Here is a 25,072-nt window from a genome sequence, read left to right as displayed (position 1 = left end):
TGCCCTCATCGGTATTATCGCTAAATTCCTTTAAAATTTGATAACAACGCTGATCATCGACGGATGGTGCAACTAAATACAATTTGTCCCATTTCAGCCATCTCATGATCAAATTCAATAACAATTGTGTCTTACCAGATCCTGACGGGCCGATGATTATCATTCTAATCGAATTCGGTAATGCCGCATGATGTTTTACCTGCTCGCATTCATGTTAATAAAATACATGGATCTATATTGTGTTAAGTGTCGCACGCACAGAGCTACGATAAATCCGACCGAAATCGTTACACGCAACAACAGGAACGCAATTGCAGGAGAATGCGAAGTTTGCAAGACACGCAAATTTAGATTTGTAAAAAAAAAAACTAGAACCGGAGGAGATATCGCAGCCTCCTTGAAAAATCTACCTGGGTTACCCTGGGCGAAATATCCCGGAGAGAAGCATCTACCAGGATACAATTACTGCGGACCTGGAACAAGGCTCGATATCAGACTCGACAATAATAAACAACCCAAGCAAGGCGAAAATCCGATAAACGCCATCGATGGAGCTTGTTATGATCACGACCTCGCATATCGCAGCGGAGATTTACAGCAAAGGCATCTTGCTGATATCAAGCTAATTCACGCATTAGATGCGATTCCTGACAAAAATTTCAAAGAGAAATTTGCATCCTTGCTGATAAAAGGCGCGATGAAAGGCAAATTAGTATTCGGCGCTTGTAAATAATATGGAACAGATATATTATTCTCCGCGAGGATTCTGGCGAGGAAAATCAGCGATCGCCAAACTCGCCAAAGCCGCATCGGTAAAAAAATCCATCGCTGAATCGTGGCTATCAAAACAGGCAATTTGGCAAATATATCTCCCTCCACCTAAGAAAATACCATACGCGAGTTTCACTGTCAGTGTCCCCAATGAGGTTCATCAAGCGGATCTGATGTTTCTTCCTCACGATACCGTCGACGGAGTCACATATAAATATGTTCTGACCATCGTCGATATCGCTAGTAGGTACAAAGAAGCAGAACCATTATCGAATAAAACATCAACGGAGATCGCTAAGGCATTTAACGAAATTTATTCCCGATCCCCATTAACATGGCCGAATCTTCTCCAGGTTGATCCAGGTCGAGAATTCTTCGGCGCGGTTACTTCATTGATGAAGAAGAATAATGTGAAAATCCGTCGCGGTATTGTAGGTGTTCATCGCAATCAAGCTATCGTCGAAAGATTCAATAAAACGCTCGCAGAACGATTATTCGGATACCAATACGCGCGTGAATTTATTCAGGATAATCGATCTCACGATTGGGTATCAAGATTGCCTCATGTAATCAGCGCGCTAAATAACGAGACAACTCGAACAATATCAATGAAACCTGCAATTGCTATCACAAAATCGAATATACCCCTAAAGCGAGATTCCACAATTCAGCCTGTACTAGGTAGCGTCACAGTTAGATACTTGTACAAAGAAGGTGAGGCCGAAGGAGGAAGAAAAAGAGCAACCGACCCAACTTGGAGTGTCACAACACACAAAATATCCGCCGTAACAAGATCATCAGGAAGACCTGCAATTTATATTCTAGATTCGTTAGCGCCACAACGCGGATTTACCAGGGAGGAATTACAAATAGTACCCAAAGATACTCAACTACCGCCAGCGTCACTAATGTAGTTTACTCGAATTCGTCCTAGCTGAGATAATTTTCTTACTCTCGACACGGCCAAATACACTAAATTTGACCAAGATATTCTATCATCGACGATCCAAACTTGACTATCGACGGTCAATCCCTGAGACGAGTGTATCGTTGTTGCGTAACCTAATTTCGATGGTGATTTTTCTGCATTTAGCGCATCATTAACAAGATTAATATCAACGAAGATAATATCATTCAAAACCAAGTTCTTTTCTTCTCCGCATGGCAAAGTAACGCTGATATTTTGTCGTCGAGTATTAGCGGGCCTATAGCATAACGGTACCTGTAGCGTTGGAAATTTCTCACAATGCAGCTTGAATAACATTTCCTGGATAATATCACGAATAATTTTCCTACTAGCGACGATCAAATGATCAGGACGCCACAAATTTGGAAAATCACTCATCGGAGTCTCATCGATTATTTTCCTCATGACGTCACATTGAATCTTGTTCGGTTGTAATCGAATTAATTTTTTAAACTCGGTCAATAAAATATCCGTCGATCTATGATCAGCGTCGATTTCCTCATAATAATCAACGAAGCTTCTGAGCCATTCGTGAGGCGATTCACCATCAATCGGATTAGGTTGGCCGTGATCGCCGCACATTATCACGGCGGTATTTCCCCCCCCCCCCCCAGCCAAGTCAAGATCGATTTTAATATATCTAAATTCACCGTGCAAATCTCATCGAATATTATACTCTTGTTGATATATTTATCTCCCATTCGCACCGAGTCCCATGATCCACCGCTGTACTTGAAATAGCTATGGTATGTGCAAGAATTAACGCCACGCTGCCTTATTTCTCGCGCTAATCTATGTGTCGGAGTTAATACAATCATGTCAGAATTTGCAAATAAATTTGTTACTCGCGTTGTTTTACCGCTACCACCAGGTCCATTTAGGTAAGCAAATTTACTGCGTGAAATTGGATCGAACGCAGATGCGGCTGTCGAAGATTCTAGAATCGAAGATTCCAAAATCGAAGATTTTTCAAATCTACCTCGATGAAATTCATCGCAATCTTCAACATCAGCGTCCTCACAATAATCTAGAATATCCTCGTTTTTTATTCTCCAAGTTTCCCATGAGCTACCGTCGGTAATAAAATTTTCCAACTTGTCCTGATATTTTTTATCGATATAGAACGAATCCGTCGCGACTCTTACTGCGATATCGGAAAATTTGTTTATCATCGAGAGCAAATTTATACTCACATAGGCGAGCATCGATGATCGCAAATGCGTATATTGCGCTGATTCTCCATCAAGATAGCTAATCACGGTACCTAACTTTGCTCCATCAACGATAATATTCTCTCTGTTACAAAATATTCCTCGTGATACCGTATCGGCGATTATAAAATCCATCTCAGCGTCGTTGATAAATAATCTAGTGTGTCGATGCTTATGATCAACGGATCCACCTTGAGTAAATTTACCGATTATTTTTCTTCCTATATCTTTCGCGTTATCGCAATCTGTTGGCAACCACACATCGGTCTGTTTTCTATACGATATGATCGCCTCACTCACCGTCAACGACACTAACATCGACGAATCTAGCATATATCTCAACAACACCGTAGGGACCCAGCGACGCTGAGAGAAATGCCTGCCAAACCAAATATAACAAATTTTATGCAAATTTTCAGCAAATTCAAACGACGTGACACAAGCGAATCCTGTCATGACAAAATCAGGCAACGGTCCATTAATTGCTACTCTTGTCATCTCGCTGGTAGGATGGCCGAATTTAGCAAAATAATCTGCACAATCGCCATATCCAAGAAAACTTCCAGGATAACACGCGCTCATGTCAACGGAGATCATTTCCTCGAAATCATACCTGGTATTCCACAATCCGCCATGGCCATATTCGATACAGCTGCGTTGAATATCAACGAGAAATTCGTTTCTTGTCGGCCTCCACGAGTTCTTTTCTCTGGCGGCGTGAGCGGCCACAGACGAGATTGTAAAGCAATTTGTCAGTAATTGATCGGGATTCGACGAGTATTTCACCGCGAGATTTCTCATCGACTCGTGTAATATTTCGTTTCTGTAAATATCGCCACATGGTAGGATAAATTGATCGTACCTTTCCTCGCTCGAGAATAACCATATCGATATTGGATCCGATACACTTAATTTTTTAATAAATCTGAACATGTCATCGGAATTATTATTCTCCGCAACATCCGCCGTGGAATTCTCCACAGGATAAAATTTGACCACACGATCCCGCGGAAATATCATTACCGAATGCGACCATGCGTGGGAATTGTGATCAATAATCTCGATTGGTGCTCCTCGGGATCTATACGGCGACGAGTATAATATTTCTCCCGATAACGTTTTCACCGTGATAGGAAATTTCAGTTTTTTACTTAACGCAGCCACGTCATCTACCGATGCACCATCAGCGACGGTCCTAGCCCACGCATTAATTTTATCTAGCCTTAGTTGTGTCAAACCAGATCCACGTCGAGCGTTTTTCATGTGCTCGATAACACGTTCAGCCACGCAATTTATCATCGGTGATTCTTTCATCGCAGGTAGGTTTTTTATATCCGGATTATTATTTAGTCGATAAATTCCATAAACAACAGCGCTGGCTGGATACGATCTAGCATAATAAGGGCCATCGATTCCCAATAACAATCCTGGTTTAGAATTTTTATCGAGCATAACGTTTTTCTTACCGCCGCGTACAGGATCTCGCTTATCGCGAATAATCCAAGTATCGTCAGGCATTTGTGCGATAAATTTTATTCCAAAGATAAATCGCTCTTCGGGGTGTTCAGTTTTTATGTGCTCGATTATTTTCTTAGCTCGCTCCAAGTTCATCGTGGCATCGATGGAATTTGTTTTCCAGGTCGACCAAGTATGAACCGCTCCATCGTCGAAAAATTCTTTCTTCGCTCGGTCAACCTCAGGAATTATATATTCTGCCTCATCAAGATCAAATGCATCCATGATTATATTTTAGACAAATATCTAAATTAATAATGCACTGCAAATGGCTATTAATCGGTTCAACAAATTTTTGTGACAAATCTTGTAGAGGCGATTATTGCGGCGCTCATATACATGCGATTCGGCGTGGTAGTAAAGGACCACAGCGATGTTTAGTTTGTCAAGTTGGCACGCGAGGGAAAACTCGGTTGTGTCTGGCGTGTGGAGGGAAAAATTATCGGGAATTGCGAAAAAAAATCCTCGTCCGTGATAACATGCGAAGAAGATTATATTACTCGATTTCAAGCTAATAACGATTTAGACAAAAGGAATATCTTATATGAATCCAAAATCAGCGATTCTTGAATCAATAATTCCAGAGAAAATGATTTCCGAGTTTAAAATTCATCCCACGATTACCGGATACGAGTCGTCGTCCGACGGTATCGTTAGGCATATCAAAACAAGAAATCAAGTCGGTATAATTGATAAATTTGGATATCTTAGGTTTACCATTAACAAAAACAAAAAACGAAGATGTGCAAATTATCTTAATCATCGGTTCGTATTCGAATGTTTCCACGGAACTATCAAAGTCGGTCTTGTTATTGACCATATTGACGGAAATAAACTTAACAACAAACTGTCCAATCTTCGAGCGGTGACTCAGAAGGAAAATTCTAAATTTGGTAACGGCGGCGGATACAGAATACCAAAGACAGTTAAATCGATAAATAAAGAAACAAACGAAGAAATTGTATTTACGTCGATGAGCGCCGCTGCAAGATACTTTGGTATTCAAGTAGCATCGGTGCGTCGTGCGACAGAAAAAATAATCAACGCAACATTCTCCTACAAATTCGGCGAGTGGATCGAGTTTTATTATATTCCAATAATATCAGACTCGGAAATTTAATTAAATACTACAAAATTATTATATGAACGAGGAAAACGTAAACAACATCATCGAAGCCATCGAGGATTTGAAAAATAAAAACATAAATTTGTCTTCTGATTTGGACGCAGATAAAATCCGGTCCGAATTTGAGACGATCGTCCAGGGAAAACTCGAATACAGGTACACGCTACCATCCGAATACAAATTCATAAAGAAAATCCAGATTGCGATGTATCAATCGCTTGCGTCTGTCAGCGATGATCAAATCGAGGATTTTGTTAAATTATCGACGCTGGTAGAAAAAGTAAGGTCGAGTTTATCAGATGAATATGAGTCGAGAAAAATTACTAGCTCACGTGTTAGGCAACTAAAAAAGCTAGTCGATGAAAGTAAAAATTAAAATTAGAATCTTCGATTCTTGCCACAAAAAAAAACAAAAAATTAAAAATTTGTGCAATTTTGAAAAATTTCCCGGTTTTTATTTATTTTTTTGGCCATTTTTTTCTGGCGGGCAGATTTTTAAGATTCTAATTTTTACGATCTCACCAGCAAGTTGATACTAAGTGTTCCCTCGCGTATATCAAGCAAATTTCCATTCTGATCCGTCAGTTTGAAATTTATCCTTGACAATAGTCGATTGTGACATCGCAGGTAAAATGGATTTACTGGCTCTTTTATTATCAAAAATCCCGGAGAGGCGCTAGGTGAAAACGAATATAAGATGAATCCCTGCTGCGCCTGTTCTGACGTAGATGAATCCACGTTGTAACTACCTTCAACAACGTCCGCGTGAAGATTAATCGCGATAACTTCCGTTATATTAACGATATTAAAGATATGTCGTCCCTGCCCGGTTGGATCATTATTGTGTTTGAGAATTGATTCTGATTGTATTTTTTTAGTCCACGCGGCATGTAATTTCGGAAATAACTCATCGACGGTATCAACGACGGATTTTCTCATTTCATCAACGTTATAACCAGGAAATTTGAGATTTGCTAGCTTGTCCTCGGTAAATGAGCATGTTCTCATAAATTTTTGATTTTTCTCCTGAATTTCTGATTAACTTGAAGCTGCTAATAGGAAGAACATAATCGGCAATTGATATATCATCAATTATCGCACGAATGAACATATCGTTATAATATTCAACATCATTCGCAAGTTGATTTAAAATCTTCACGCGTTCGATAATTTCGCTACATGAGCCTGATTTATTTAAGATACATTCATGAAAGGATTCTCGTAGTAAATTTAATTGTAATTTATGTTCCTGATTAAATTCGTCGATGGTTCTTAGTACCAAGATATCTTTTATAGGGGCTATTACCCTGTTAATGTTGGTAGCGTCGAAGATTTCAACACCTGGGAGAATTTTAGGAAGAGGTAACCACGAGGAAATTCTTTTGTTACTAATAGTAAAGGCGAACATTACCAGGTTAAATTTGTAGCTGTTCATGAGATTAATGGCATCGTGGATTAGAGGCTTGTGTCTGATATCTCCGTACCATCCTTCATCGGTAATAAAATCAGATTTTTTTGGTTCCGGTTGCTCTGGAGGAGCTTCTTCGTGCCAACCTGGAATAATAAAATCAGATTTTTCTGGTTTTACCGGAGGTGCGATTTCGGACCAACCTAGAACTATCCTGATCGATGACTGGTAAATATCGACGACATATGGCGATTTTACTTCGATCATCGACGACTGCGTTGGTTCGTGCGCAGATATTTTTATTCCTGGCGTAGCATCGCCGGTTATATTCGATATTCTACCAGTAAGTTCCTTGTTGATTTGCTCAATTTCGTAACTGCCTGTTGGTATGCCAACGACGATCCAATCGGGAGTTCCATCGGGACGGTTTTTATTGGCAAAAACAAGCGAATTGTTTGATAATAATCTACCGAATGATTTTGATCTGATATTGGGCCAGCTAATATAGACACGTAACTGTGACAGCGCAATTTCCTTAACGCTAATTGGTATTGGGAAATCGATACTAAATTCTGGCCTGGTTGAGCTTGCCGAAATCAGCGTTGTTATCGGCGGTGTTGTGTTTGTCACGATTTGAGCTAGTTCCGACATTATTGATATTCATTTGTTCAATCTCAGAATAGATATTTACCATCACGGAAAATTCGAGATCGGATATAACTCCGTCGTTGAGACTCTCAGAAAGCAGCGATGATAATTTCGAATAAGCTTCGTTGACCTGGGATAGTTTACTCGTGTACAGGGATAATTTTTCATTCGTGCATGAGGATATTTTTTTTGCGATAATATTAAGAACATCCGCGATTGTTGTTGTCGACGAGATTACTATCGTTGCTACGATTGGCGCGATTGTTGTTACCGCGGATAAGATTATTCCTGCACCGGCGATTACTGCGCTTACCGCGTACACGGCAACATCGATGGTAACTAATCTACGCTGGTATTTTTTTATTTTTGTTTGATACTCGTCGAGGAGCTTTTTTAGCGAATCCTGCCATGAACGCGCCTGATTATATCGATAATCCGACGCGGTCATTTATTAGTTAATTCATCGAACCAATTGTGAAATCCGGATAAATATTCGAAAATTACGAAATAATCAGCTGACATCATGAAGGTTCTATCTGGTGGTTCTAGTGTGAATGTTTCCGTGTATTCTTCGTACCTCGGAATAATCAAAAATCCGGGATGAAATTCATGGGAATCACGAATACTAGTTTTTACCCTGAATTCCACCGGGGAGATAACATATATTCGATACACACCAATAATCGACGAGGTAAAGCTAAATGTGTTATTCTCGGGTGTCCACCTACCTCTTTGTGTTTTTACCACAAATGGTACATGACAATCAATTTTTTTTGCTTCTACCTTTGATGGTATAATAATACGCGCTAATTTTTCAAGATTCGCTGACGATATTTTTGTGTTAATATTGCTAATTTTTGTGGCTGTGTCGAGAAGTTTCGTGTTCAAATCTCGAATCTCTCCGTCGTACAACGATACATCGACCTTTTGACGCGCCAAATCACGCGTCGTGGAAATTTCCTCGTTGATTTTGGTAATATCCTCGTTGATTTTTCTCACACTCTCGCTGAGATCGTCGTGTGATGTTTTATCAGTTTTTTGGTGTGCAATTTGACGTATCGCGGAAATTTCCCCGTTAATTTTAACAATATCCTCGTTGATTTTTTTTGTTTTCTCGTCGAGATAATGGTGCGACGTTTTATTGCTTTTCTGACTCATTGCGGTTTTTATCTCGGTAATATCGGCGAAAACGTTAGTGATGTCCCTGTTGATTTTTCCTACCTTTTCGCTGAGATCATCGTGTGCGGCGGCGGAAGTATCGCCGGATGTTTTTGTGTCCTCGTCAACTTTTTTACTAAGTTTACCTAAGGCATCGTCGAGTTTTTTAAGATCGTTATTTAGCCTGTTAAATCTTTTTATCATTCTGTCCTGAAGATCGTCGTGTAATGTTTTATCGGCCTTCAGAAGCAACGTTGCTGATAGTTCGTTATCCTTTTTTTCCACATCCGCAATATCAGCCTTCAGGGGTAACTTCGCCACAAAATCGGCGATATCAGCGATGGATTTTGATACCGATTCTGATAGGCGAGTAAATTGATCAACACGATTGTTATATTCGTCCCGCTTGATTATATCGGTTATTTTGACATTACTTGTTTGTAATCTTCCTTCTTTGCTCTGAAAAACAGCAACTTCGCCAGGATCCACTTCTGACAGCGACAGAAGATTATTAATATCATCCCTTGTGGCGAATTTTGATAGATCGACGTCGGCTACTTCCTTCTTCCTGTAGAGGAATCTTCCGTAAATATCAACCATGATACTTATCTACGGCATATTCAAATACGATTCTATGATACGGGCCGGATGATTTTGAAATCGCATCGAGAACGTTAATTGATTCAGGACCGCATATCGGTGGATCCATTAACGTTTGCGTTGGAAGTGTTGAATACCAAATCGGAATATTTAACTTTGACACGTAATTGATAAATTCTTTTGGTGGCGCTAATCCATACGAGTCAAAGTAAACAACTTCGCGAGGATTAATCGCGTAGGCGACCCAATGTGTACCAGGTCCAGTATTTGAATCGAGATTTATTATTCCTGTCTCGGTGGAATTTGGTTTTTCTGGTAGTTGATCCCGCATAAATACGCCTCTGAAAAACTTTATTTTTTTATTCTTTGCTTCGCTGAATAAATCTAAATTTGAATAGGGCGTGCTAATCTCAGGCCGGATCCGTACGGAGGGGTGTCGTCTTAGATAAAGGCCGCTTCCCTTTTTTCTACCGTATCGCCCTCCTATTTTTTCTAGTAGCTTTTTACCTGCGTATCCAGCCGCGCTTGATGCTAGACTGGTTGCTATCGACGGAGCAATTGAGGCTAGTAATCCAGGAATGGCAGCTAGTAGAGGGAACAATCCACCTACTTTGACCATATCTCTGATGGCACCTATACTAAGATTCACATGAACTCCGGAATTCGCTGATTTGGCTTTGGCAAAACGTCCATGTTGATTTTTAGTTAGCGATAGTTTGTTAGGTCCGCCCTGAATTTGATCATTTTTCAGGGTTAATTTCACACCGCATCGCTTTGCTATCGCTGACTGCAGTTTTTTCATCTGACTAGGGGTCAGAGTTACGCTGACGTGTTCGTATGGCATATTAATAATCGTTTTAATCTAAATTTGGAAAATCTCGATTTTCAACCTTCGATGTTACATTTTCTCGACAGGTGCGTCGATGACTCTCATTCTGCCACTAATTCCTTCCAAGATCATTGTTCTATCGCTGAGAATAACCGCGATTGCTTTATATAAATTGTTTCCCGTGGTAATTCTGGCTTTGAAATGGATATCGACGACGGATTGTTTTACCAAATCAAGATGTTCCAGGGAAAAGTAATAGAGAGGATAAAGTGTATTAAAATCCAGCTGTGATATTTGCAATCCGGTATCGATATTTTGATCGCGACCCATAAAACTTAGCAAGCGATGATACGCGCGAGCCGTCGAATGAGTTTCAAAATTAATTGATATTTCCTCGGATGGTTCTTGTTGGCCGTTTACTCTCAACGATACGTTTGTTGCGTGGATACTATCAAATATCATATGGCTGTATAATTGGCTATATCTTCTTGTGTGCAAAAAAGCAATAAAGATATGCCTAGGTGCAGAGGTACCCTGCTGCGATGCAATACGCCAAGTAAAATCACCGTTAATATCGGTATTTGTGGAATCTGTTGTTGTTGTCAGCCATGACATGACAGATTTACCGCCCTGGTTCATGAACGATAATAATTTTTCTTCCTCGATTATTGATGGAGTTATCGCTGGCATCCACAAGGTAAATTTAAGTAATCTTATCATGCCGACATTTGCGGCATCGGCAGCAGCATTTATCACGTTAGTAGTGTAATCAATAGCACCTTGTCGCCAGATAGCATCGTCGCTATTTCCCTTTCTGACAAACGTAACGGTATGTTTTGCTCCGTAGATAATTTTCCTGAAATGTCTACAAAATCCGAATATATGGGATAGAGGGATAGCACAAGAGAATCTTCTGCGACCTGCTGTTAGCGTGTGTTTTCGCGTGGTAAATCCGAGATTATAATCAGAATTAGTATTAATGATCATATTTTCGAGACCTGGAAAGGCAACAGGAGGAGCGGCGCGATCGTTGGGTTGTCTGAATTCAAATTGTCTGCTATCGGGACGATCAGAATTATCTTTGGCAAACATCATGCTAGGACCAGGTGATCTAGTAAAATCATCCGAGTATCTGGCCAGCCCTATTATCGTCGTAGCCAAATCAACATCATTGGTAATTGATTCAATCTCTCTTCCGTCGATCATATAAGTGGCACTCTTGAATAATGCCATAATGCCGTTGTTAACAAATCCGACTCTAAAATCTGCCCCATAAGCGGTATTATCCGCTTTAACAAGTTCCCCGACAACTTCGATATATGCCTCAGATGGAAGAAAATGTCTTGTTGTATCGTGAACTTGAATTTCCAAGCGATTAGGTGTGTTTGGTTCAACTGCGTCGTATGAAAAATACTGGAAATCACGCACAGATGTGTCCTTGCCTACAGGTTCGTCCATGTCGAATACCTCATTTGACACTTGTGCGAACATTTATTATTAAAATTATCGTCTAAAACGAAGACCGCTACCCGATATGAAACTTGTATTTGCAACTTCCTGTGCTAGGTCATTTATTTTTTTATTTGCTGCGTCATTTATAACTTTACTGACATCGATAGGCATTTCGCTGGTGCTAGGTAATTTGACAGGTTGATTTTTTTGCGCACTAAATTTGATATTTTGCTTTTGACGACATCGAAGCCTTTACTGGCCAAATTACCAACGCCAGAAATAACAGTTTCGCCGATCTTTCCTATTGCTTTTGACGCCATTTGCTTAGCTGTGGGTCCAATTTTAGGTACCACTCTTGTGACGAAACTTTTAACGATGTCGCCGAATCCGTTGCCGTGGATGTATTTGTATACGGGCAATCGAGAATTAGCCACGCGGACCTGTCTAGGCCTGCGTTGATGCTTGTGAACGATCATGTTATCTAAATGTGATTGTTTTAATCGATGAGTTCATCGACGAGCTCTTTGTAAATGTAGGAATTAATAACACCGCCGCGAAATAATCGCTGGCAAATATCGGAGGCTTCGTTGATTATTTCAGAGGAATTGTTTCCAGCTCGTTTTCCTCCTATTAATACTTCGAGGCGAGATACATCGTTGACAACGCTGTCAGGACAAATGGTATATCCGCTTCCTGTTTTAGGTTTTGATGTTGAATATGGCGGTCGTCCCATTAGTTTTTTGTGATCATCAACCTCCTTTAAAAAATTTAAATATCCATGATCGTATAGATTCATCGGCCTTCCTAAACTACCAAAATAAATTACCGCCGGCCATGTTCCTGGTCCGAATGAATCAATATATTCATCTCGCAAGTATATTCTTTTATTTTCTGGAGAATAATCCGAAGCAATATCCAATCTTACAAAATCATCTCTGAGATAATCGATATGTTTTTTTCTCAAATAATTATCGGCAGTCGTTACACCAGAATCAGATTTTCTTCTCAATTGAGCTGCAATTTCTTCCTCAGTTAATTCTCGAACTTCTTCATCTGAAGGTGCTTTGGGTGATGCTCTTTCTCTTGGTCTAGCTCTTAATTCCCGCGGTTGAGTTTCTTCTTTCTGTGGTTGAATTCTTTCACTTCTTATCGGTTGAATTTCTTCTTCTTGTGCTGGTTCTGGGTATCTCTTATCTTTTTTCGATTTTTTTGGTTTTTTTGGTTTTTTCTGAGGTTGACTTCTTTCTTTTGGTCTAGCTCCTAATTCCTGTGGTTGAGATTCTTCTTCCTGTGGTTGAGATTTTTCTTCAAACTCCCGTGGTTGATATTCTTCTTCCTGTGGTTGAATTCCTTCTTCAAACTCCCGTGGTTGATATTCTTCTTCCTGTGGTTGATATTTTTCTTCCTGTGGTTGATATTCTTCCTTTAATTTTGCTTTTCTCCGTCGGGATTTAGGCTTTCTTAACGATTCCGCCTGTTCTTTATTCTTATTTTGTGTTTCCTGTGCAACTCTAAAAAATCTTCTGTAATATGGATCCGTACCTCTTACCTGTGATTTTCCAGTGTAAACTTTATATAACATGTCATACCAAACTTTACGAGATTTGAATCTATTTTTCCCTTCATTCGTTAGGTATCTTCCTCGATCACGAAAACTATTTTCAGCAGCTTCGCCAAATTCATCTATATTATACAACGTCGAGAGCGGCCTCGATATCATTTGCCATCCTTCATCGGTAAAATTTCCTCTTATGTCATCGGGATGAAACGATTTTGCTCCAGTTTTTTTCTTTTTTATTTTAAAACCAATTGCTTTTCCTGGTTGTGCTTGCCCGTGGGCTTGTGCCAGTATTGCTAGTCGATCCGGCAATATTCGTGAATGTTCCTCAATACCTCTCAACACAGGAAGAATTCCGCGTTTCCTGATATCCGGATCGTCATCGTCACCAAAAAAGACTCTTTCGGTTACTTCGGTAACTGGCTTTAACAATTTCGAAGATAATTCGGTAAATCCCTGCTCTGCGTCCTCGTGTTCACGTACATTTTTCTTAAATAATTCCTTCGTGGGAATAAGTCTCCTTAATGCCGCTAATTGTTCTCGCGCTAATCTAGCAGAATGCGGTTCTGCAATTGCGCTGGTTCTCGGACTCATATTATTTTTAATTATATCATTTTAATGTGACGTAAAATGGACCAAAGCAGCCCCACGTGGCAACAAAAAGCAAATAACCAAAAAAATTATCCCAACCTGGATTATTCCTGCATTGGGTATCATATTTTATGACACACTTGGCATACCAACCTAATGCACCAAGTCTGAATGATGCGACAATTAATCCTCGTGGAAGGCCGTAAAAGTGAAAATAGAGGCTTCTACGGAGAAAGTTCGCGTAGGAGCGTTTATTTTGCTTGGAACCAATGGTCTGTTCATCTTCCCTGCTTAGGAGCGTTTATTTTGCTTGGAACCAATGGTCTGTTCGTCTTCCCTGCTGCTTACACCTGTTCGACTTTGAATAAAAGACGCGGCCTTGTTATATTATTCAATCTGTTACAGACTCCAGACTCTATCGATTGACAATCGATTACCGTAGAAGACATTATCCTTAGCAACAAAACTGTTATTGAAACCATGTTCATTTTACATTTTACATGATCTCATAGTTCCTTATTATATACTGTATAAGAAAAACCGGTAATACTTTTGAAATGATGACAATCAAATACCTCTGTGGTCCTTCATAATACTAGCACACAATATAAAATGTAATACACAGTTCACGGGATTTTATGGATGACGTGATTGTTATAAATAACCTGGAACGCTTCTATTTGCCATGCGCAAAGGACAACATACAGGTATTAAAGAATAAGTGTTGGTTCATGCAAAAGGATATTAGCTGTGCTTAACTAAACGACGGAACGCACATGCGATATGCCAGCAAGGTAATGTATTGTTTACTTCTATCACTAAAATATTGGGAACAAGATCATATCTGATGTGTGTGTGTGTGTGTGTGTGTGTGTGTGTGTGTGTGTGTGTGTGTGTGCTTTGGGTTTTAAACGTAGCTTTAACAATTTTTCAGTCATATCGCTAAGATGTCTGCAGTGTGGCAGTTTATAGTGATGTCTAGAACTGGGGTATCATGCCGCAGACAGGTAGAATGATGTTGAGCTACTACCGAGGCAGCTGTCAGTACCACTTTTATCACTCTTTGATATGACTCGGCCGGGGATCGAACCTACGACCTCCCGCATCCGCGGCGGACGCTCTAACCACCGGAGCGGTCTACAAAGTCATCTATACTTAATTTTATAAGCATTTGTCATTGAAAATTAAATACTACACATCAGTTTATAATTATCTCCCATACTCGTCACCGTGGCTGAATAAACACTTTATTTTCATATTTAAAAGACTTCAGTTTGAAAGTACATCTATTACAAAAAGGGTATTTAACAATGGCGAGCATAAAAAAGTAACTAAAAGCCGTTCCCGCGCTTAACCACAGCACTAACACGCATGGACCTATGACGGGATTTAAACTTAAATCACAACCCATAATAAGATGGCTTATTTTTAAATTAAACTTAGGTTTAGGATCAGTAAGTTAAATTTTGCCTGTACCATTCTTGCTGAAAAAACAAGTAACGCCAATAAGCGTTCCATTTCCCAAAATAAATTAGAGCAAACTGACGTCGACTAAATAAGTTAATCTATACAGACACCTCAGCAATCTACAGTACTTGCAAACTTTTCTTTAGTATTATTTCATTACAAGAAAGGATTGACGCATTTAACTTTATGGCGATAATTAATGCTTTTCAAAAACCACAATAAAGATTTAATCTCTTTCTAGTATGCGGGTTAGTCTAGATAAGTAATGATTGTATGGATATTTTTAACATGCAAATTGCAAACGATATTGTTCTGTTTTCTTTTTATTTTCTACATTTTCTACTTACAGTGTCGCAAACATTTAAAATGTAACTATAAATACAAGTCCCTGCTTGTGCCCAATGACGAGAAAAGTGTCAAGCGCATTCTAATAAGGTCTAACTCTTCTGAATGTCAGTCAAAGTCAATAGAGACCATGTTCCTCTCTAAGATACTGTGACCTTTATGTTGCAACTGTTAATATTTTTCCTGTTTTTTAAGAGAATTTCAATCCTCTGTAATATTAATGGACAAAATTGAAAGTTCTACGACTTGTGCCTACTGAAAACATAGAGAAGGAACTGAAACATTCTGGACACTATATTTTGAAAGTCTGAGATTAAAATGATTTTCTCAGTTTTTGGGGTATTTTATGATTTACATTTTGGAATGTCTCTTCTCTTGAGTTAAGAGTATTGTGGGTGGGAACGAGGTAAAATAGGTTACGTTCTTTGATTGTTGTACATATTTTTGTTTAAGGTCAATGTTTTGAGAAGTAAACACTTGGCAGGAGATAAAATGATATAGTGATAGTTATCTTTCCTTAAAGGGGACAAACATGGAAAACTGAAATACGCGCATAGTTCATATATAATTTGCTATATATATATATAAGGTTCATTTTCTGAAAATTTATACCTTTCATTCTTGAATAGAACAACGCGCTTCCCTTCCCCTGAACAAATAGCGGATGTGACGTCATTTGAGACTGTATCTGTCTATAGCTCTGTAGCGACTATTAAACGTATCAGCTTATAATACGAACCATCCGGTTTCGTTCGAGTGACCAAGTAGGCACTTAACTGTATAGGTGTCTAATTAAACAAGGGTAAGTTTGATACTTTCCATTTTCTCCGAAAAAGAGTATAATTCTAACTGTGCCCTGAATATGGACATCACTCCCAGAATACATTTTACCGTCTGGTCTCTCTCTCTCTCTCTCTCTCTCTCTCTTATGATTGGTGTCACTTTGTACACCAGCTGCATCTAAGAACTCCTCAAACATTCACTATAAAGACTACTATCAACCCAGACCAGGATCGGATAAATTCTTTGCGGGACCCGGGCACATAAAACTGGGGAAGGGAGCAAATAGATCTACAAATACTCTCTGAAACCAGGTCCTTAAACTCAAAGTGTACTTTAGATGTATATAATTATTATAGCCATAATGTCAAGTGTCGGGGTCAAGGCCAAATACAATGGACAATGGACAGCTCAAGCCTTTTTGAGTTACTAGATCTCTCCAGTGTAATGTCAACAAATAGTACGTTCACCACAAAAGGTCTTATTTGATTATAATAGCACAAAACAAAATAAATAGAAATAGTCAACACAGTTAATTATATTACTTCCAGACTTGTATGTTTTCCTCACAAAATGTAGTGTTCAAAATTGTGAAAGATAATATTTGCAAATGTGCACAATGATAAGTATAATATGTTTGATAACGCATTTACATTGACGTCAATGGTATCAGTGGAAAATTGCATGTGAAAATCAGCATAAATGTCCAATTAATGCTAATTCACATAATCTCTAACAAAAAATACCGGTTCTCGCATTAATCTTGCCAGACGTTTCGGACAGATAATAACCATGCAAAATTCGCAAGCCACTTGTACCTTCTGTTATTCTATGTAAAGCATGCACACACACACTATGTAACTGTGCAGTGTGTAGTTATATCATGTCATCGCTTACCATTGTGTATTGTAGGTTTATTGACCTAATTCAAATTGATAATTGTCATCTGAAAACGCATTTGGGCTTATTCGAAGGCAGTTCACTGTCTCTTAGGTTGATTCCACTTTCTGGATAATGAAAATGTTTAGGAGCGACTGTTCAACTTACCTTACGAAAAACTATAGGAGTGTCGAGAAACAAAGAAGGCTCTTGGAAATAAAGGCAAGTTGTGGTACCCCACTGAACATATCTATCTGGACCACCTCGAACGTAGAACCCCTTCTTTGTGAAGATGATTGTCACATAACAGTATACTGATAATGCACATTTCAATATAGTATCTAACATTATCATTTTAACTGATATTTTTGTTTCTGTTTGATTTGATGTTGTTTTTAAATAGCATTATGTCCCTTTTATTCAACAGGTTCTAAAGATGTGAATCACTTGCTCAGTCAGGAGGTACAGATTATTGCCACACACATTACATTTTAATCACATGATAAGATTCCTGGCAATTCCACTGTACAAACATTGATTTACTGCTAAACGGATACCAGTACATGTGTGAAACACCATCATATCTGACAGTGAAATAGTGGCACATAATGTAAAGGTATTACGACAATTAAAAGTTGGTGACACTATAGAGTTCCCAAGAGGTTTCTATTCACACTGGGCTGTCTATATTGGTAAGTTCCTCACAATGAAGAACAATCCTGAATGAAATATTAAGATTATATTGCTTAATTTTTATAATAATCAAACGGTTCATATTTTATGCTTCCGCTCCTTGTCGTGAGAGAATCCTGTCCTCTCCGACCCCTCCATCTTTGCCAATAACATAAACTCAACGTACATAAATATAATTTAACATATAATTTGACAGACCTGTTTGTTTATTGATGTGGATGATATGTTTAGATTTTCAGACCATAGGAGAAAATTAGTTTTCTTTGCAGGTGGTTTCTTTAAAATTCTCTTCCACATTTTTCCACGAAGTAAGCAATGGAATGTGGAAGGCATCTATTTTGCGTAAGCAATTAACCGAGTTACATTTCAGGCCATTAAAGGAATACTTTGTTTTATTCAAAACATTTTGTGAACTCTATAGACATTCGTTCTGGAGACAAATGACATGTTAGTACAATTAAACAACAACCAATTAAGATACGAAAATAAGATTTGCTCGCTATCTTTACATGCGTAATTAGATGACCACATTAGATGTTCAGAACATTATACAAAATGTAATATCATCTGTTTATTTTGCTGATTTTTACTTTACGAAATATCCAGTCTAGTTATAGATTTTTATTGGCATGCAGTTGTTTCCAAGTTTTTCAAAACATGCTGCTTCTGTCACTTATGGCTGTCGCTACATATAATTTAAATTAAACGTGGTATAATGCATTCAAGCATGAAGACCGTTACGATTTGTATAAATAATGCAGAATTGCCTTTAAATATGGCCACCGTTGCTGAAAAAGGGGCTTCTCTAAGTCTTCTCATTCACCGATCAAAACATGTAATTCCTAAATTGACAAAGGATTCTGCCAAAAGGACCATAAAAATTTCTTCTAAAGATGCCAATCTACTAGAAATATTGACGACAATTGCTATAAATAGAAATAATTTGTAGCTCTCAGAAACTCTTGGAATGGCGTGATTAGATCGGATAAAAGCATATTGGTAAGAAAATGTTACCAGTTTGTACATATGACGATGGTTTTCCTTTGCCTTTGCCACAGTACTAAAAGTAGAAACAAATATTCTGAATTAATGGTAAAGAAAAGTTGAACACATTTAACATAAATCATCTTGACTTGAGATCTTTCAAATTTCATATATAATGTTTTAACGCCGTACAGTATGAGTATTGCATCTATATATACAGGCCTTCAAGTATTGAAAACAAACACTAACTCAGTTTTCCTGACAAACATCCCTTGCGACTAGCTTTTAGGTATATATCATCCTGATCAAATTTCAAGTCCACTTACGCCTCTTGCCTTAAAATGTGATCTTTATTTTATACCTTAATGAGCTGATTATTTGATTAGACATATAGACGTCTTGCACACATTATATACAGTCAATTATATACCACTTTTAGGCTTGTCAGCTGCTGTATAAATTCAATTTATCTGTTTTACAAAATATAATCAGAATTCAGTAAATTGACCACAATATTTCTCTTTGATTCTATTCTTCACTGTAAAGGTAAACTTATCATTTTGCGTTGCTTCAGGAGATGAGCAAGTTGTCCACTTAACTGGGGACGACAACGATGGGATTAATGGTAATTTCGATTCTGGTCACTTATTTACAATCTGTGGACAAAAGTTCAAGAAGGCTTTTGTCAAGGTGGATGATTTCTGGGATGTAGTTCTTGGTAGCAAAGCTAACGTCAACAGAGAAAAGGATAGAAAAATGCGGTAAGCAACCGTTAATCAATGTACAATGTAACCTCAAAAACGACCCATTCAACACCTCGTCCACAACAACACCATCAGTTTCTCTCCACATCGCTCCTCTATGCCTTCCTTCCGCCGTTTAAATGTCTTCCCCTTGACCATACTCTACATGATTAAAATAACTCATTAAAACATATCAGCTAACATATTTAATCCGTGATATAAATATTGACCTGATCTTCTCCTTTTTAACTTCAAAAAGAGATGGCCCTCTGTACTTCGTCAGCGTGAATCACTTTTCTCAAAATTAGTACCCTTATCATCGAAGGTGCCACTCTACATTCCCGCTCTTATTCCTAAGAATGTGCTAAACTAGCAAGAACAAGTTATATACAGTATGTGTGCGTAGTTTTTAATTTGGAACCCTGTTCTTTCATAGGCCACTGCGGAAAGAAGAAATTGTAGAGAGAGCACTCTCTAAGCTTGGAGAAATAGGATACAATGTTATGTGGTGTAACTGTGAGCATTTTGCCAGTTGGTGTCGTTATGGAAAAGAAAAGAGTGAACAGGTAGAGTATATACAAGGAATAAGCTTTGTTTCCTAGTTATCCAGAAACCAACTGAATTCATTGCCAATTGTCCAAAAAGTGCACTTAGTTGTCTGTAGCACAAAACATTTTCTACGAAATTCTAATTGAACAGCCTTTCGTATTGAGCTCCAGGTGCATGGCAAACTGTGTAATGTTATTAATGAAAACCTTATAGTTGCTATCCAAAAAAAACGGGTTTGAAACACCTTTGCAAACATTACTTCCTCTAGCTGCCTTTGATGCAGGATTGCTACTTTAAAATTCACTGTGACAGATTATTTTTTTCATGAGTATATTGTTATACCTCTATAGTGTATCAATGGAACACTTGTCGAATAATACCAAAGCCTTCTTAGAGAATCAATAAAGCAATAAACATCGTTAATTTTCCAAATTGTATAGTTTAGCATAAAGTGCTTTCAAGATTACAATGCTAATGGCAAACACGTTTCCACTAAGACTGCCTGTAAAAACTTTACCACTATGTCAAAACATCTGGTACGCTTGTCCGTTTAATTGAATGATTGGGTACCTATCAGTCAATATCACTGCGACTTGTCAAGATGCTATTTTAAATTTAGGCCACTTTCTCTTTTAAATGTCTCTTAAGCTTTAAGCTGAAACCCGCTGAAGTTTGATACATGGAATTCATGTTTTCCTCACATATATAACTTACCAAAAACTAACTCACTATTTCTGATGTATTGAGGATACTGCAAAATGTATGATCATTTGTATGATCATTTCTTTAATTTGCGTCGAGATGTGACAGTAGCGCGGTAGCGTGGATACTTTTATGTCAACATAAGTACTTGCAGCTGCATATGACAAACTGTACTTTAAAACAGTTAACTGTACAATACCTACTGACAACCAAATTAAGTACATTATATGCATATCAGTGTCACTCATTTCCGACAATGCTTTCTACACACAACAATGCTACAATATTTCACAGTTGTCTTGCACCATGCAATATTGCTTGGACTCGATGTGTTCATAGGGAATTATGGTTGGATCGAGGCCAGTACTACCTTTCTTGAAATTGGTAACTGAAGAAATATACCAGGAATAATCATAATGAAGTGTATCCATGAATTATTCTAAAAATTCCAGTGTTATTATCGTACTTTAGCTAATCCATGTTTATATTGTCCTGACTTAGGTTGAAACGGCTTTAACGTTGGTGGGTATTGGAGCGTCAGTCTTGACATTTCTGGGAATTGCCATTGGCAGCGCACTGAGCAGCAGAAAATCGCAAGAGTCGAATGAAAAGGAATCTGAGTATTAGGGCATGACTGGTGATATGTTAGTGTTGATGAAAATGACTAGATCTAGGACTTGTATCCATTTTTACCTTTTCGGGGAAGCAAGCTATTGTAAATCACAGAACAAACCTCATTATGATAATGTATGCTATATGACGGAGACCAACACTGCACATTAATTGGAAGCTTTGTATCTGCACCACCAAATATTGTGCGTGATCTCTTGAAACGTAATGAGGACACATTGCTCATACATTGCTCATAAGATGAAAAAGACAGCAGGGATTTCATGACAATCGTGTGAAATAGATGTTTGTTTGTTTTATCTTTATGACACTATACTGTTTCAATATTTCATCATTGACAAAGCATTATTTATAAGGAAATGCAAACGTGCAATAAAATAAATTAGGATAGCTCTTCGAGCAACTTATTGCAAAATGAATAGGTTCTAGCAGAATTTAAAACTTTATGGTCTTTATAAATTCTTTGACTCTTTATAAACCACTTTACTGCTTCTGTATTCCGTGGCACTGTTAATATTTCCAGCATTTAATATAAATTACAAATTGCAATGATCTTTGTTCTAAACATATTAAACATATTTTTGCATACTTTTGACTTTGAAATTTGGGACAGCGTTTGAGAAGTAATAGAAATGAAACATCTTGGACTAAATTATTTTCTCTGGTCCCAATCAGTCATGCATAAAATAAAAATATATCCGAATAGAGTGGAGAGATTGGTTTTTATTTTAGTGCATTTATTTGTAATAATTTAATTTAAGATAATAGTAGTACTGCATATATATCCTTTTCAGAAGACCAGTTATCTAAATCGTCTAACCTGCATTAATGCAACTGCGATATACTGACTGAATCAATGATTGAGCATTTTAATGCGCACTAGCGCTGAAAGACTATATAGCGCCATAAAAAGGTTATATTATAGAAAATGATTATCAAAAAGGTTTATATTCAAACAGCGATGAAAGTACAAAACCACATCCACGATATGTTCAAAATATGAGGGTTCCGATCAATGCAGGATGTAAATGTAAACGGATACTATAAAATAAATCAGGATGATTAACAGTAAGAAAGTTCATTCAAACAATCTTAGCCATTCTTGGATTGCGTTTCCATTTACTCAACTTTTGCACATGTCCTAAATAATTGGTAACACCCACGTTTCTATCTCTCAGCAGACCATGGTTTGTTCCAATGGATCAGTTCTCACTCAAATTATCTTTCAATCGTGGCCTATTAAAAGCACATGTGCTAAGCCTGTCTGGCCAAATGTTACCCAGTTAACTATAACTCTGATCTATTCCACAATAAGGTGACAAACGTCTCGTGTGAAATATAAGACTTTAAAGAAAAGATATTGTAATTATTAGATGTTATTATCTCTTTTTTAGAGATCTGCCGATTTTTTTTATCTCCCTCCCCATTTTATATGTGCATTTTCATTTTTCTTTTGAAGGTTATATTTTACTGCGCTATTATAACAACACACTGACCAGTGCAGTGTTATGGTTATACAAGACGAAAAAACGTTATTTAATGCAGTATTGGGAATGAAAAACATAAAGCTAATATCGGTTGATATTATGCAACATTAGTGGGCGCTAGACTTGTGTTTGCAACAAGAAATGATGTATTGTTAAAAATTAGTCACGTTGTCCCTGAGAGTATTAATATAATCACATGTTTGTTGCTTTTTCCTACTCTGCAAGACCATAGCAATCCATCAAAATATATATTTAGTTGGGTTTTTTTTGTTATTCCTTAACAGTTACAGAGCTATAATACCATGAATGAGATCAGGGTTCTTAAGTATAGGACCATCTTCTGTACATGGCAATTTATCATTATTAGTGTTTCATACAGGTTTTAATTTTAAAAAGTTTAGCTATCGTGGGTCGTATCAGAAGTCCATTATAACATTTTGCGGAGACTCTCCTCATGGATAACCCTTTTTTTATCTTAGAATCAACGTCTACTCTCCAACTGTGTTTCATGTTCACATTCACGTCTGTTTTCGGCAGTTTTCATTACGTACAAGTCCATCAAGTGTCTGTATGTTACATCTATTAGTCGACATCATGCGTATTGCCACGAGTCTTTAAATAAGTAACAGAAGCGAATGAAAAGCAACAACCTTGTAATATTTCACCAAATCTATTTCCAAATAATATAAAGTGAGAATGTAAAAAAAGAACTGATGGTATTGAGAAATTGAATCCTAAATATTCCTAGAATTGCAGACATAAGTCCTAATAATTAAAGTTCTGAGAAACCTTTAGTGGAAATTCAAATTAAATACTCACACTAAAGTTGTTGATGTGCTAATGATGGTCTCTGTCGTTGTGTTGTAGCAACAGTATTTTATTGAACAAAAGTAATATAATTCAAGGTTTGACATCACTATAAATGCCAGTGAATCTCCAATAATATTATTTTATGAACACTCTGTATTTCTAGAGAAACATCACTTGAATCTAATAATTTTAAGAAATACATTCAGCCCAAATGTATTAATGGACACAACATACTACGGTTAATTCCGCCAATATCTTAAAGTACGAATAACAGATTTTCAGAAACATTAGTTATATGACATTCTAAGATGCAAATCAAAACCCCGAATAAGGATAACTTTTTCATTATTCTAGAAGCATTAGAAAGTTTGTTACTATAAGGCACGTGACAGAAATCATGTATTCCAAGTATAACTACATACAAATATAATGTCCTTGACTCAGCTTAAAAACAATAATCCTGACTCGGAGAAAAACACTGTCTACAAAATTATAACTGCTTTTGGACAAGATCATCCACTAGATACAATGTTGATTACCCACAACATATAACATTTAAAAACAAAATAAAACAATAAACTAACAAACAATGCAAATTAAACATAGATAGTACTTGTCATCATTAAAAAAGATTTATGGAATAAAGCCTTCTTTTTTCTATTAGTCAAATATGCTTGTGACACTACCATTGCAGAAGAAAAAAATCTTTTGAATGAAACAAACTATACAATAAACAATATAATATTTCTTTACACGTTAGTTATATTGTCTTTTCCCTTGAGTACCTGATGTCAATATTGTGTTCCTGCAACATCAAACCTTAATAATCTCTTATGTTTGTTTTTTTTATCTTGCCAATGAAATTAAGGGAGTTGTGATCACTAATCACAATAATCGGAGAAGGAGCTGAAATAATATACACTTCAAAGTGTTGTAATGCCTATATCAAACATAAACATTCCTTCTCGAATGTGGAATAATTTTTCTAGTGCTTTTTTGATTTCTTAGAAGAAAGAAAAACACACTGCATGATCTACACTATTCTTTTTACTTCTTGAATCAATACTGCACTAACCCCAACATCACTTGCAACAATACGCAGGTTAAATGATTGACTGACATTTGGAGCTGAACGAACTAGTGCACTCTAAAGTATGGCCTTTAACTTA

The 25,072-nt window shown here is 37.5% G+C and overlaps 1 protein-coding gene across 4 annotated transcripts; it reads left to right on the top strand.

Annotated features, from left to right (window-relative positions):
* The first annotated feature begins 14,503 nt into the window (after nucleotides 1-14,503).
* On the top strand, nucleotides 14,504-24,655 carry LOC149779543 (phospholipase A and acyltransferase 1-like). 4 transcript variants are annotated; one of them, XM_089940255.1, is made up of 5 exons: nucleotides 14,505-14,628; nucleotides 17,733-17,997; nucleotides 19,557-19,743; nucleotides 20,162-20,291; nucleotides 21,478-24,655. In XM_089940255.1, exons 3-5 carry the CDS (start codon nucleotides 19,739-19,741, stop codon nucleotides 21,601-21,603), a joined length of 261 nt encoding a protein of 86 aa, XP_089796381.1. In that variant the 5' UTR covers nucleotides 14,505-14,628; nucleotides 17,733-17,997; nucleotides 19,557-19,738; the 3' UTR covers nucleotides 21,604-24,655. The 4 variants fall into 4 exon arrangements, 3 of the variants coding, with proteins under 3 accessions (XP_089796381.1, XP_089796382.1, XP_089796380.1); XR_016415672.1 differs by lacking the exon at nucleotides 20,162-20,291 and having other exon boundaries at nucleotides 14,504-14,628; nucleotides 21,478-21,613; XM_089940256.1 differs by lacking the exon at nucleotides 17,733-17,997 and having other exon boundaries at nucleotides 14,518-14,628.
* The last annotated feature ends 417 nt before the right edge of the window (nucleotides 24,656-25,072 follow it).

This window comes from Sinohyriopsis cumingii, chromosome 17 (genome assembly GCF_028554795.1).
Source record: "Sinohyriopsis cumingii isolate HCF-2022 chromosome 17, ASM2855479v2, whole genome shotgun sequence".
Taxonomy (NCBI): domain Eukaryota; kingdom Metazoa; phylum Mollusca; class Bivalvia; order Unionida; family Unionidae; genus Sinohyriopsis; species Sinohyriopsis cumingii.
Note: the sequence above shows the minus strand (reverse complement) of the source record. Positions and strands in the feature narration are given on the sequence as shown.

Bases quoted from the DNA above. Each gene is read 5' to 3' on its own strand.
- LOC149779543 (XM_089940254.1), top strand. The intron at 20,292-21,477 runs GTAGAGTATATA...GTCCTGACTTAG, and splicing joins GAAAAGAAAAGAGTGAACAG to GTTGAAACGGCTTTAACGTT.